Source organism: Papio anubis, chromosome 12, assembly GCF_008728515.1.
Source record: "Papio anubis isolate 15944 chromosome 12, Panubis1.0, whole genome shotgun sequence".
NCBI classification, from domain to species: Eukaryota; Metazoa; Chordata; class Mammalia; order Primates; family Cercopithecidae; genus Papio; species Papio anubis.
Genome location: NC_044987.1, coordinates 64061164 through 64077131, shown reverse-complemented (window position 1 = coordinate 64077131; position 15968 = coordinate 64061164). Strand labels below are relative to the sequence as shown.

Below are 15968 nucleotides of genomic sequence, written 5' to 3'. Positions count from 1 at the left end.
TAAATTCAACAGATTTTTCACCAATTAATGAACAGTATACAGAGCATGCTGTAAAGGGAGAATCAAAATTTTGTAAGAGGATATAAATAACCTTGTAATTAGCCTAAACTTATTTCAAAATTATATTTCAATTGCTATGATGTAGATGTACAATACATACTTATAAAATCGGTAGTAATACTGATTAAATTCAAGGTATGATCAGTGATAAGTGCTTAATAATACAGAAACACATTTTAACGATTATTTTAAAGTGTTTTAAAAATAATACAAACAAGTTTAAGTGCAGAGTCAGTATAGGCATTTGCTTCAAATCATGAAAAAACTAACATTAAAAATTCATCAAAGTGTTGGTAGGTTATAGTTAACTATGCATTTAACTTCTGTGACAAGAGCTATTGAGTTTGACATAACGAAACAGCTTAACTTTGCAGTCATGAAGAAATATGTTAGATTTTTTTGTGTCTCAGCCATGTTTTTTGTAATGTCATTGCATCATCTGTAACACCTTCAGCTTCTAATTACTAAAATTGAAAATATGATACTTAGCTAACATTGGTTTTCCAGCTAAAAATTAATATAGGTAGATTTTAGGAAAATATATTTTTCATGTTAAGAGAAATTAAATATTACTTTTATCCCTTACTTCACATTAAAAAATCGATATAAACTGAACTCACCCTAATAGCGTAAAAATCAAGAGATGCCAGGTGCATTGATCCATCTTGTGACTAATAGGTTCAGATACAAATAATGAAAATTAAGAATCACAGGACACACTGGAGAATATATAGAAGTAGAAAATTAGGATTTCTTAAAACCAGGCTTAAAATAATTGGGCATATAAGATGGGAATATTTCTCTTGAAAAAGAGAGAACTTAGTGAGTACGTGACTTACTCTCCTGTTTGGGGAAGACTGCCATGCAGAAGATACGCAGTCTGTAGAACTCCAGAGGAAAAGGCCGATATTGCCTCCCAGATCCTAGGGACAGGTTCTGTGACAGCACTAGGAAAACAAAACACGTACTGGACTGTCTAAGAAATGAACAACTATACCTGACAGCACTCAGACATCAGCTAGAGAATTATATTTTAGGATGATGTTAAACAGGAATTTGGGATAGATTAATTATAAGATTTTTTCCATTTGTAAAATCCGATGTTTCTATCAAAAGCTCATTTGTCCTATGATTAAATCAAATAGCAAATTCAAAAAATGTCATAAAATTTTTATTGTACATTGATTGCTAACAAAGTTTTTTTTTCTTTTAAAAGTTTCATGAGATTCATGACAATGTACAATTACTACTTTCTATCTGGTTACATAGTTTTTGCTTTGTGTCATGGTATTTTTCACTCTAAAATACAAACTTGAAAGTATTTCAATGTGGTATTTTGTATCTTCAGATTAGTTTTTCATTTGTTTTCAGATTTGGTTGTAATGACCTTGGCAGAAAACATTTGCCTTAAAATAGAGAAATCCAACTGCAAAGGCAGAAGCAGCAGCACCATGGGACCAGCCAATACATCCCAAATATCACCAAACACCTTCTTGCTGATGGGCATCCCAGGACTAGAACATCTGCATGCCTGGATTGGGATTCCCTTCTGCTGCATGTACGTGGTGGCCTTGATGGGGAATGTGACCATCCTGGCCGTGGTGAAGGCAGAACGAAGCCTCCACCAGCCTATGTTCCTGTTTCTGTGCATGCTGTCAGTCACTGACCTGGTCCTCTCCACATCCACACTGCCCCGCATGCTCTGTCTCTTCTGGCTCAGAGCCCGTGATATCACCATTGATGCTTGCTTGGCCCAAATGTACTTCATCCACAGTGTTACTGCCATGGAATCCGGCTTCTTCCTGGCCATGGCCATTGACCGCTATGTGGCCATCTGTGACCCACTGCGCCACGCCACCATTCTCACACACAGTTGCATTGCCAACATTGGAGCTGCTGTGGTCCTCAGGGGAGTGGTCTTCTTTTTTCCACATCCCATCCTGCTCAAACAACTGCCCTACTGCAGAACTCGAATCATTGCACACACTTATTGTGAGTTCATGGCCGTGGTGAAGCTGGCGTGTGAAGACACAGGGACCACCAAGCGCTACAGCCTCAGTGTGGCCTCTGTTATTGGGTCCTGTGATGGCTTTTTTATTGCTGTCTCCTATGTTCTAATCCTCAGAGCTGTCTTTCATCTTCCATCACAGGAAGCAAGTCTTAAAGCTCTAGGCACGTGTGGTTCCCATGTCTGTGTCATCCTCGTTTTCTATTCCACGGCTGTCTTTACCTTCCTGACCCACCGCTTTGGCCATAATGTGTCTCCCCAAGTTCATATTTTCATTGCCAATATGTACCTTCTGGTACCACCCTTTCTTAACCCCATTGTTTATGGTATTAGGACCAAGAAAATTCGAGACCATGTCATTAGTTCTCTAAAGATAAAAGTTGCTCAACTAAGCTAAAATTGTTTGTAGAGATGGCAGAATCACAAAGGAGGAGGGCAAATGATTGATCCCTTTCTCATAACTGACATTAAATGTCACCCAAATAAATCAGACATTTAATCAAATTTTAATGGGGAAGAATGGTCATATATAATAGAAACTCCCCAATTCTAGTGCATCCAGTTAGGTGTTATATATTTTGTGTGCAACTGGGTCTTGGGGAGCTTACTTAGAACTTGAATGGGAAAGGAATCTCCTTCTACTCTTTGCTACTAATGAACTTTGGTATAACTATGGGTAGTAATTTATTTTCAAATAAGAAGCGATTGAAAAAGGGGGAAAATCCATGGAAATATTTTAAAATTCCCATAAAGAACCTGTTACTGATAAATTCATGATAACTGTCAATATTCTGAAGAAGAGGGAATGTAACTGGCTTCACATCCCCTGCATACATCAAATAATTTTGTATGCGTGCAAAAGAACTGACACATGGTACAAGTTGCCAAACGGTAAAGGTGGAATGATCAACATTGCAATAATCAAGTCAACATATCTTTAAATAATCTACCGCTCGTAGAATATCATCTCTTTACCAAAAATAACTTGTGTCTGCCACTGGTTTGTTACCTGAATTAAGATACTATCCTTTAAATTTTTATCACAGAGTCTCCTGAAAACACAAGGAGCTTTATGCTTGACACTACATTTTTGGGACATTGCCTAGAGCTTTGTCAGGCCCTCTGAACTTGATTCAGATATGCTGGCCATCAGCAACATGCTACCACCTTTTGTTGAAAGAAAATATCTATTACAAAGCAGTCACTTTAAGTGTATTGGTGATTATACTACTGGAAATATTAAAAATAAGATTATTATAGATAATATAAATTTTTTTAATGGAAAAATCTGGATTTTCTTAAAAATGTAACTCATTTCTTTTCTTTTTGGCTAGTACAAAATTAAAAATACTTCAGATACAAGCAATAAATACACGCTAAATTTTATTAAACTGTTATTCTCTTTTTAGTGATTTACAATTTTTAAAATATTATTTTCACCTTCTTTCTTTTCTTACTATTTGCTTCCTATTTAATCTTAAGCCTTCTTTAAGGTAAATATCTCAGCTTCCTTTCTATATCCATCTTGTTTAGACACTACTAAATACCACTGTTTAATCTTTTACCATTTCTCACTAGGACTACTTCAAGTTTCGACTGAAGTCTTCAAGGCATTAGCTTGTAATTACTATTTTCAGTGCAGCACCTACATTAACAACAGAGTTATCTTCCTAAAAATTTGTGTGTGTGTGTGCGTGTGTGTTTGTGTGTGTGTGTGTATATATAAAAAACTTGGTCATATTGGACCCATGCAAGATCCAGGATGGCAACGAACAGCTATATGAACTACTTTTCCCCTTTTTCCCTTAATGTTCTTCCACATAAGTTGCAGTCTTTGTACCGTCCATGAAGATTCACACCTGCATTCCAAACAACATATCTCTTCATACCTTCATGTCTCTATTTAGAATTCTACTCCGTACTCCATTCCTTTTTCATACCTAGAAAGAACTAGGCTTCAAGACATAACTCCTACTTAAACTCCTGCACCTTGTTTGAAAGATTAGATCATTTCCTTAAGTCATACTAACTAGAAATTCTTCCTACAACTGTTATAAAAAAAGTCACAATGTACTGTAGTTAATTCTTAATAGCCCACTTTGTCAATTAAACTATTAGTAAAGTTAATGGTTAAGTGAACTGATTCTGAGGACAGAATACCAGAGTTAATTACTTATATTAGTTACTTACTGTCCTGCATATACTCAGGCAAGTTGCTGAAACTTTCTGGATCTTGCTGACTCAGTAAACAAAATGAAGATTATAAAATTTATTTTCCTATAGAGTTTTTTTTTTCTTATTTTTAGATGGAACCTCACTCTTTCACCCAGGCTACAATGCAGTTGTGCGATCTCGGCTTACTGCAGCCTTTGCCTCTCAGGTATAAGTGATTCTCCTACCTCAGCCTCACAAGTAGCTGGGACTACAGGCGTGTGCCACTACACCTGGCTAATTTTTTTTGTATTTTTAGTAGAGACAGGGTTTCACTGTGTTGGCTAGGCTGGTCTCAAACTCCTGACCTCAGGTGATCTGCCTGCCTCAGCCTCCCAAAGTGCTGGGATTACAGGCGTGAGCCACCAAGCCCGGCCATCTTATAGAGTTTTAATAATTAAATAAGTGAAAGCATATAAGACAATAGTCCCACACAGTAAGCCCTTAGCAAGTAAACATTAGTTAAGGCTATGGATTATCATTACAAATATAATTTTGTATGTATATTGTATGCCAGACTTTGTTATACATACGCACACACGCAGGCACACACACACACGCCTGTATATATACATGTGTGTGTATATATATATATTTATCATTTAAGTTATGTAATTATCACAGCAATCACAAGAACATGTGCTAGTCTGATTTTACAGGTGAGGAATTTGAACTCAGAGAGATTAATTAACCAAAGGTTACTTATTAAGTGACACAGTCTGGATTTAAACTAACATGAAAATACATAAGCCCACGTTTATAAACTGTCTTTTTTTACTTTTTATTCCTAATACCACTCAGTATTCTATGCCCATGTGTGTTCAATGAATGTTTCTGAAGGAAAGAATGAAGCAATAAGATATTTGGAATCACTTGTCATATATTTGAGAACTCCTAATCAGGTGATAGTTTTAATTAAGTATCTGAATTAAGATTATAAGAATATTGTTTAATAATCTTTGTTTCCCCATTTCTTAAATAAGAAATGGGGAAAGGATTCCCTATTTAATAAATGGTGCTGGGAAAATTGGCTAGCCATAAGTAGAAAGCTGAAACTGGATCCTTTCCTTACTCCTTATACGAAAATTAATTCAAGATGGATTAGAGACTTAAATGTTAGACCTAATACCATAAAAACCCTAGAGGAAAACCTAGGTAGTACCATTCAGGACATAGGCATGGGCAAAGACTTCATGTCTAAAACATCAAAAGCAACGGCAGCAAAAGCCAAAATTGACAAATGGGATCTCATTAAACTAAAGAGCTTCTGCACAGCAAAAGAAACTACCATCAGAGTGAACAGGCAACCTACAGAATGGGAGAAAATTTTTGCAATCTACTCATCTGACAAAGGGCTAATATCCAGAACCTACAAAGAACTCAAACAAATTTACAAGAAAAAAACAAACAACCCCATCAAAAAGTGGGCAAAGGATATGAACAGACATGTCTCAAAAGAAGACATTCATACAGCCAACAGACACATGAAAAAATGCTCATCATCACTGGCCATCAGAGAAATGCAAATCAAAACCACAATGAGATACCATCTCACACCAGTTAGAATGGCGATCATTAAAAAGTCAGGAAACAACAGGTGCTGGAGAGGATGTGGAGAAATAGGAACACTTTTACACTGTTGGTGGGATTGTAAACTAGTTCAACCATTATGGAAAACAGTATGGCGATTCCTCAAGGATCTAGAACTAGATGTACCATATGACCCAGCCATCCCATTACTGGGTATATACCCAAAGGATTATAAATCATGCTGCTATAAAGACACATGCACACGTATGTTTATTGCGGCATTATTCACAATAGCAAAGACTTGGAATCAACCCAAATGTCCATCAGTGACAGACTGGATTAAGAAAATGTGGCACATATACACCATGGAATACTATGCAGCCATAAAAAAAGGATGAGTTTGTGTCCTTTGTAGGGACATGGATGCAGCTGGAAGCCATCATTCTTAGCAAACTATCACAAGAACAGAAAACCAAACACTGCATGTTCTCACTCATAGGTGGGAACTGAACAATGAGATCACTTGGACTCGGGAAGGGGAACATCACACACACCGGGGCCTATCATGGGAAGGGGGGAGGGGGGAGGGATTGCACTGGGAGTTATACCTGATGTAAATGACGAGTTGATGGGTGCTGACGAGTTGATGGGTGCAGCACAGCAACATGGCACAAGTATACATATGTAACAAACCTGCACGTTATGCACATGTACCCTAGAACTTAAAGTATAATAATAATAAAAAAAAAAGTCTTTGTTAAGCTAATGGAGAAACACGACAATAACAGTAGGAACAGATCTCTCCAAGGCTAAAGAGAAGAGAACCCCTAGGCACACAGAGAACTTCAAGACTTACATCTTATTTATTTATTTATTTATTTACCATTTCCTGACCATGAGCTACCTACTCTGGACCCTCAGTCTATATTGTTTTCTTATTTGGAACTACCCTTAATCATGGAGTTTAATTATATTTACTGATATAATTACATATCAAGATTGTTTACACATTAGGTTTGAAAATATGAACTATGGAATCTGTACTTTCAGGTTATCTGCCAATGAACATCAGATTGGAAATGTTCAATAACAATGAAAGTATATTCTCAAAAACACTGCATTAAATTCTACCTAAGAGATATTCAACTTTTTAATATAATTCATATAATAAAAACTCATATTTTTGGATTGGCAAACTGTACCAGGTCATGCTGTACTCTGAGGAAAAGGGAGCAAAAGAGAAGTCCATGCCTCAGGAAGTTATATTGATTTAGGAGGGGGGCATGGAAGTGCTGGGTAGCGAAAGGGGAGGTCCCTGGGGAGGGCTCCACCCTTGGGCCTGTACCCATGGACCTAAATGAGAAAAGGCACTCTTGTGGCAATTTCTTGCCCTAATGTTGCATTTTTCAAGATCACTCTGGCCTGCCATGCCCCTATCTTGTTATGGGTATTACATGAATAATGGTGGGGGTTGGGTTTCTAGTGTGCCTGTCACCCAAATATTGGACACAGTACCCAGTAATTAAGTTTTTAACCCTTACCTGTCTTTCTCCCTCTTTTGGAGTGCCCAGAGTCTATTTTCTACATCTTTATGCCCATGTGTACCATTTATCTTCCACTTATAGGTGAGAACACACGATACTTGATTTTCTGCTTCTGTCTTAGTTCACTTATGACAATGGTCTCCAGCTGCATCTATATTGCTGTAAAGGACATGATTCTGTTCTTTCTTATGGCTACATAGTGTTCCATGGTGTGTGTGTGTGTGTGTGTGTGTGTGTGTGTGTACATATGTAAAAAAATTACCATCAGGGTGTTCACATCCCACCACCTTCTCTAACCAAATAGTTCCCAACATTTTCTTCCCCTTTCTAGGTCTACTCACAAGTTTAGTTTCTTATTCCTGCAAGAAGTCCTTTTGAAACTCAGTTCTCCCTAACCCTAGTATTATACAACATATTTTTTTCCCCTGGGACTCCTCTCTTGTACTTACTTCAGTCACTCCCGTGTTTCTTTTTTATATATCTTATTCACCAAACAATGGTAATTTTTCAATTATTATTTCACTTAGTACATAATTCTTTTGCCATTATTTTTGGTATGTGCTAATTCCATCTAAAAAACCAAGACTCTTAATTTAAGTGTCAGTTTTACTTATGGAAGCCCTAAAGTCACTAGAAATGAAAATGACTATTGATTTTGAAGTAAGCTATAGCAATTTGTTCGCCATTATAGACACAAGCAACTCTGTCTTGAATATAATTCTTCCATGGCTCCAGACTTTCTTTAATTTTCATCCTAAATAATTTCTCAATTTGTACTCCTCCCTCTGGAGTTCCTAAACCAAATCAGCGTACCTCCTACAATACACTAACAGTTCTACAGCGCTTCTGAACATTTGCTGTTATCCACATGTGCTATCCTCAATGATTTACTATGGGATTTGTTCCCCGAATATCCAAGCTATGAAAAACACGTTGGTTAAGTAAAAGGCCACTAGGGATGAAGGACAGCCAGGGAAAACCAACATATATCTGCCTCAAGCCCACACACCTTCATCTTATCCTGGAGATCCACAGATCTTTCTCATACTTCAAGTGGATTTTGTTAGTCTTTGAGTCATTGTGATCAGACTCACAACTATCTACAGGTATTACTCCAGGAAAAGGGACAACAGAGGGTGGGGCAAATGTTAGAAAACTCTGAAGTGCAAAAAGTCATATAGGAAAAGTCTTTTCAAATCTTCTCAACCAAAATGCCACAATCGCTAACCCTTGTAAGACCATGGTTAGTTTCTGCAGTGCTTAGAATGACTAATAACATTATTTAGAAAATTATAAATATCTTTTGAATTTTTACCTAATGTTGCCTTTACTTTCAGTTAATATTGATACGGTTATTGCTGGCAATTGCTTCTGATCATTCAGACCAAAACTTGCCTTTTTGCTTTCAAAGTTCCAATGTTATCCAATTACTACTACCAGATAATTTTTATCCATAGTATTCCTGATAAATGATCATTAGTTTCTACTTGAAAACTCCACTGATGATGAGCTTCTGGTTTTACAAGAAAGGCTTTCTGTTTGTTTTTGTAAAATCCTATGTTTGTGATAGAATCCTGTACTTTATTATTAAACTAAAATGTATATATTTATTCATTTATTATTTTACTTTTTAACACCTTTTATTTGGCCAGATATCTACCTCTGGTGATATATATATATATATACACACACACACACATACACATACACACACACACACACACACACACACATATATATATATATAATTGTTTTCCCTTTAACACATAAAGAATCTAAAAATATTTGAAGACAAAATGACCAGAATCGTCAAATATTTCTTCTTATGATATCAGTTTAAGACTATCCACTTTCCTAGTCAAAGTTCTTTCTAAAAACCAAACAAAACAAAATGGAAATTATTTTTTCCACATTTCTTTTAACTTTGTACTTCATAGAAAAGTAAAAAAAAAAAAAAATGCATTTCTAGGGCAATAAAACATTCAAAGAATTATGCTATGAATATATATGTATTTATACAATATTGGAATTTAATGACAGACTTAATCTTCACTACCAACTTTGCAATATATGCCTCATCCCATTTTGTTGAGATTTTAAAAAATGAGTCTGAAAGCATTAAATAACTTGGTCAAATCACATAGAATAAGTGGCAGGGCTGAGATTCTATCCCAGACATGTATTATCTCAAATACCCTGGTATTTTCACTACAGCAAGTTACCTTCCAGGAGACCTATCACTAAGCTATGCTGTGCCTTTTACCAAATGGAGTTGGCATATTAAAACTTATATTGAATAACTAAATTGATGATGAAATACTCAGTAGTGTTTTTAAAAATATGCCACCCTATTTGAGGATCTTACAAATTTAGAGTAAATTAATTTTAAAAAGCTCCACTCAAAGTTTATATAATCTAACCTTAAGCATCTTAAATTTTGTTTTAAAGGGTAACACTATGGCCAAAATAAAAATATATAATTAGTTAGAAGAAACTTAAAAATGATGAACTGGCATTAAAAATTATGAATATACTAAATTAGAATTTGGAATTCAATTGATACAGACATAAATAAAAACACTAATAATTCAAGTTCATTAACTAAAGCAAAATAGTCAACACAATATTAACATTTCTATACTTTTATTTCTGAAGCAACTTTGTGGTACACTTTTTTATTCTTTAAGTTTTTATTGGAATTTTTTTTTTCTGTTATTGTTGTTTATAGAGTTGGAATGTTTCTAACAAAATCTGAAGTCTAAAACTTAACAGTGAAATTTAATTATAATCATATTATCAACAAAATGTCTTATTTCTATAGACATATTTTTGTATTTATCATATATTTGGTTTCAACTTTTAATATGGCGAGTATACTCTTTGATCTATGAAAACCATAATTTGGTTAATTTATTTTACAAATAATTTGTAAATATGTGTATCTATTTAGAATAGTTACATAAGTTAAAATATTTAACAAATACAATAAATTCTTATTTCTATAGAAAACTGTGTTACCATTAACCCCCAAACTATACTCCCCTTATAAAAACACACAGATACAAATATGTAAAGAAAACTATTAATTAACTTTATCTATACCCACTCTCAAACCTGGCTTTATTGAGGTTTCAGATATCTGGAAACTTAGTATTAACTAAGTTATTATCTATTGAGGTGATTTTGAATTCCACATTTGTCATCCGAAACATCTGTTATTCCTCCAGATTACCCTCATGCTTCCTAGGCATAAGATCAGCAGACTTTCTAGGTTTCCTTTGTCAAAATCAACAATTTGTAACTAAATGTTCCAGGATGAATACCAAAGCACTAACTCCAATCCCAGAAACTGGGGACAATTAATTGGGTATGATAAAACTTGGTAGGATTAAATTTAGCTTTCTTGTCTTGAGTGAAAACTATGCTTTCTGGCTTGTTCATGTCCTTACTCCCTGTCTGTAATGTTGAAAACATTGTCCTGCAGTGGACTGATACCTAGAAAAAATTCCTAGAGAATTGTGAAACTTGAATGTTAAATAGAATCAGATCTACAGGAGAATCTAAAAAACTTGAGTTGATATATTCTTATTGAAAATCTGAGACTGCATGTCCTTTTTGCAGAAGACATAGCCAAGGATCATTCCTCTCTCCATCCCAAGTAGCTGAAACATTCGTTTGATCATTAGTTTACACAAAATAATCTTGAGTTTCACCACCATAAACTACTGTAAGGACCATCATTTTATAGGTGCAAATGATCAATGATTCCAAAACATTCCTTGTTTGTTTGTTTTTCCCTAGGAATCAGACGTTGAGGAGCTCAGGTTAGGGATGTCCTCTTGCAACAATTCCATTCCTCAGCCCTCGATATTTATCCTGGCTGGAATTCCTGGCCTTGAATCTTTCCATGGCTGGTTCTCTGTGCCTTTTTTCTTGGTGTGTCTCATTACAGTCATTGGCAATGTCACCATCTTATGTATCACCTGGATAGAGAAGAGTCTTCATGAGCCCATGTTTCTTCTCCTGGCCATGCTGTCAATTGTTGACTTGTGCCTTGTCAGTGTCACAGTGCCCCGTATGCTGGCTACCTTCTGGATGAATGCCAAGGAAATCAGTTTCAATGGTTGCCTCACACAGATGTTTTTCATTCCTTCCTTCTATGTCATGGAGTCTGGGATTCTCCTAGCCATGGCTTTTGACAGATTTGCAGCTATCTGGTACCCTCTAAGATATACAACCATCCTTGGTAACAACATGCTTGTGAAGATGGCACTGGCTATCCTGGCAAGGGCAGTGGCAGTGCTGACCCCAGCCCCCATTCTGGCAAAAAGACTGCAAAGCTTCCAAACCCCCATAATCACTTACTCCTACTGTGCATATATGGCTGTGGTGCAGATAGCCTGTGAAGATATCTCTGACCACGTTGTCTATGGACTCATGGTTATTGTAGCATCTGTGGGATTTGATCTGTTTTTTATCATTCTGTCATATGGACTAATCCTTCATGCTGTCTTTCAGATACCATCTTGGGATGCACGGGGCAAAGCTCTCAGTACATGTGGCTGTCATCTTTGTGTCATTAGTCTCTTTTATTCTCCTGTTGTCTTCTCGGTTCTGGCCCAGATTTTAGGTTACCATATGGCTCCCCATATGCAGATCATCATTGACAATCTTTACTTCCTGGTGCCTCCCATGGTTAACCCCTTGATTTATGGGGCCAGGACCAAACAAATGCGGGAGTGGGTACTGCGGATCCTTCACTGTTATGGAGACTAAAATGTATACCTTTGGTGGACAGGACACTTGGTGATGTTAAGCTGGAAGTCAAGTTAGGTTGAAGGTAGAGATAATTCCTGCCAGGTTTGGGGCTTCATGGGAAAGGAATAACCAAGGCAAGGGAAAAACTTAGTCAGTTAGAGTGATTATATAACTGAGACAGGGTCTTTTTTTTTTTTTTTTTTTTTTTTGGTGAGACGGAGTCTAGCTCTGTTCCCCGGGCTGGAGTGCAATGGCGCAATCTCTGCTCACTGCAACCTCTGCCTCCTGGGTTCACGCCATTCTCCTGCCTCAGTGTCCCAAGTAGCTGGGACTATAGGCGCTCGCCTCTACGCCCGGCTAATTTTTTGTATTCTTTAGTAGAGACGGGGTTTTACCGTGTTAGCCGGGATGGTGTCGATCTCCTGACCTCATAATCTACCCGCCTCGGCCTCCTAAAGTGCTGGGATTACAGGCGTGAGTCACCGCGCCCGGCCTGAGACATGGTCTTTCAATCAGGATGCAGTTATAAAACCTCCATAGCCAGAACCCTCCACAGATGCTTATGCAAGTGATAAAATAGGATAATATTTTATTGATAATTTCATTATTTACCTAATTACAACACATAACATAAATCAAAAACAGATTTTCAAATGAGATTAAAATGCAGTTTAGGCACATACTCTCATGATGTATGGGCAGAAATAATTATACAAATATTTATACTTCTATATATTTTCTTCTGTATTTAGATTTTAGCTATTTTGCCAACACAAAATAATATATGATGGAAAATTATCCTAACTGAAATAAATATACATAAATATCCATGAACATATAAATGAATAATGAGCTTCTTGTCGTTGTCTGAAGAATTTTCAAAGAAAATGCTCATCTTAGTAATATATAATAGATTAGACCAGTGAGGTAGACATTTTATAAATTAAAAGAAACTTTAAAAAGCTGTTTTTTAAACTTTTATTTCAGGGGTACATGTGATGGTTTGTTACACAGGAAAACACATGTCATGGGAGTTTTTTTTTTTTTTTTAATTATTATTATACTTTAAGTTCTAGGGTACATGTGCATAACGTGCAGGTTTGTCACATATGTATACTTGTGCCATGTTGCTGTGCTGCACCCATCAACTCGTCAGCACCCATCAACTCGTTATTTACATCAGGTATAACTCCCAGTGCAACCCCTCCCCCCTCCCCCCTCCCCATGATAGGCCCCGGTGTGTGATGTTCCCCTTCCCGAGTCCAAGTGATCTTATTGTTCAGTTCCCACCTATGAGTGAGAACATGTGGTGTTTGGTTTTCTGGTAGTTTGCTGAGAATGATGGTTTCCAGCTGCATCCATGTCCCTGCAAAGGACACAAACTCATCCATTTTTATGGCTGCATAGTATTCCATGGTGTATATGTGCCACATTTTCTTACAGACTACTTCATTACCCAGGTACTAGTACCAGTATCCCAATAGCTATCTTTTCTGTCCCTCTCCCTCCTCCCACCACCTACCCTCAAATAGACCCCAGTGTTTGTTGTTTCCTTCTTTGTGTTCATAAGCTCTTATCATTAAATCCCACTTTTAAGTGAGGACATGTGGTATTTAGTTTTCTCTTCCTGCATTAGTTTGCTAAGAATAACAGCCTCCAGTTCCATACATGTTCCCACAAAAAACATGATCTCATTCTGTTTTATGACTGCATAGTATTCCATGGTATATATATATATATATATACCACATTTTCTTTATCCAATCTACCATTAGTGGGCAGTTAGGTTGATTCCATGTCTTTGCTATTGTAAATAGTGCTAATGATGAACATTCACGTACACATGTCTTTATGGTAGCGTAATTTATATTCCTTTGGGTATATACCCAGTAATAGGATTGCTGGGTTGAATGGTAGTTCTGCTTTTAGCTCTTTGAGGGATTGCAATACTGCTTTCCACCATGGTTGGACTAGCTTGCACTCCCGCTAACAGCATGTAAGTGTTCCCTTTTATCCAGAACTTGGCTAAGATTCATTATTTTTTGACTTTTTAATAATTGCCATTCTGACTAGTGTGAGATGGTATCTCATTGTGGTTTTAATTTGTATTTCCCTGATGATCAGTGATATTGAGACTTTTTCTACCTGCTTTTGGCCACATGGATGCCTTCTTTTGAATCATGTCTGTTTATGTCCTTTGCCGCCTTTTCAATCAGGTTGTTTGTTTTTTTCTTGTGAATTTAAGTTCCTTAAGATGCTGGATATTAGACCTTTGTCAGATGCATAGTTTCCAAATAATTTCCCCCATTCTGTAGGTTGTCTGTTTATTCTGTTCACAGTTTCTTTTGCTGTGCAGAGCTCTTGAGTTTAAATAGATCCCTTTTGTCAATTTTTGCTTTTGTTGTGATTGCTTTTGTTATCAATGTCATGAAATCTTTCCCCATTTCTATGCCCAGGATAGTATTGCCTAGGTTGTGTTCCAGGGTTTTTATTAAATACCAACTTGTAAAACAAGAGACAGATATATGTAAATCACACCCATGTTATTAATAAACATACACACAGATATTTATTTATACAAACATATACAAATATACACACTTCTTTCAAATACATACTTCCAATCATTTTGTCTATAAATAGCTAGTTTATTCTATCTCTCTACTTGTCTCTCTCACTTTCTAATGCTATCATACTTATATTTATGACATTCATACACCTTATCTGAAATATGCATACATTCAAATGAATGTGTATGCATATTTCATTTCCATACATGTCCAGATAAATATCTTGGTTGACCCTAACATGGAAGAGCAAGTAGCAAACTGACAAACCCAACTTTCACTTTGAATAGATATGTTATTGTAAACTATTTTATCCTAGGGATTATGAATAAAAAGCCATATAATTGTCATGCACAGTGGCAAAAGGGCTTTACAAAACATATAATTAGGCCTTGGAAGTGGAAGTATTAACAGAATGAAGAATAAGGAATAGAATTACTAATTTTTGCTGCATGTAAGAATATAAAATAAAATTTAATCTGTATCCATCCAAAAGCAAGCGATATTTTTAACCATATTATGGAGGTATGATTGACATACAAAAAGCTGTGCATATTTAATGTATACAATCTGATTAATTTGGCGATAAGTATATATCCATTAAACCACACCAAATCTATGCCATAAGAATATTTACCATGTCCAAAAATTTCTTCCTATCCTCTTTATTATTGCGTTATAAGAAGACAATATAAAAAGCTTCTGCACAGCGTGGCTGGGCATGGTGGCTCACGCCTGTAATCCCAGCACTTTGGGAGTCTGAGGCGGGCGGATCACCTGAGGTCAGGAGTTCGAGACCAGCCCGGCTAACATGGTGAAACCCCGTCTCTACTAAAAACAAAAGTAATTAGCCGGGCACAGTGGCAGGTGCCTGAAATTCCAGCTACGTGGGAGACTGAGGCAGGAGAATCGCTTGAACCTGGGAGGAGGAGATTGCAGTGAGCCGAGACCAAGGAATTGTACTCCGGCCTTGGAAACAAGAGTGAAACTCCATCAGAAAAATAAAAATAAAAAAGGAAGAAAAGAAAAGAAAAGCTTCTGCACAGCAAAGGAAACAATTAACAAATGAAAACACAACCCAAGGAATGGGGGAAAATATTTGTAAATCATATATCTGACATAAGGTCAATATCCAAACTACATAAGGAATTTATATAGCACAACAGAAGAAAAACACAAATAACCTCCCTTAAAAGAAATGGACCAAGTAACTGAATTGACATTTCTCCAAAGAAGACAAATAGTGAACAAGTATATGAAAAATTGCTCAATGTCACTAACTTCAGGGAA

General features: G+C 36.3%; 2 protein-coding genes across 2 annotated transcripts; both read left to right on the top strand.

The window, feature by feature from the left end:
* The first annotated feature begins 685 nt into the window (after positions 1-685).
* LOC101007502 (olfactory receptor 52M1-like) lies at positions 686-3256 on the top strand. Its single transcript, XM_003910318.4, has one exon. It carries the CDS (start codon positions 1443-1445, stop codon positions 2463-2465), a length of 1023 nt encoding a protein of 340 aa, XP_003910367.2. The 5' UTR covers positions 686-1442; the 3' UTR covers positions 2466-3256.
* A 7928-nt stretch (positions 3257-11184) lies between these two features.
* On the top strand, positions 11185-12129 carry OLFR600 (olfactory receptor 600). Its single transcript, NM_001168841.1, is given in 1 exon segment — positions 11185-12129. A coding segment is annotated over 1 exon segment (945 nt).
* Positions 12130-15968: the final 3839 nt, after the last annotated feature.

Excerpts from the sequence above, each read along its gene's own strand:
- LOC101007502 (XM_003910318.4), top strand. The coding sequence starts at position 1,443 with ATGACCTTGGCAGAAAACATTTGCCTTAAAATAGAGAAATCCAACTGC.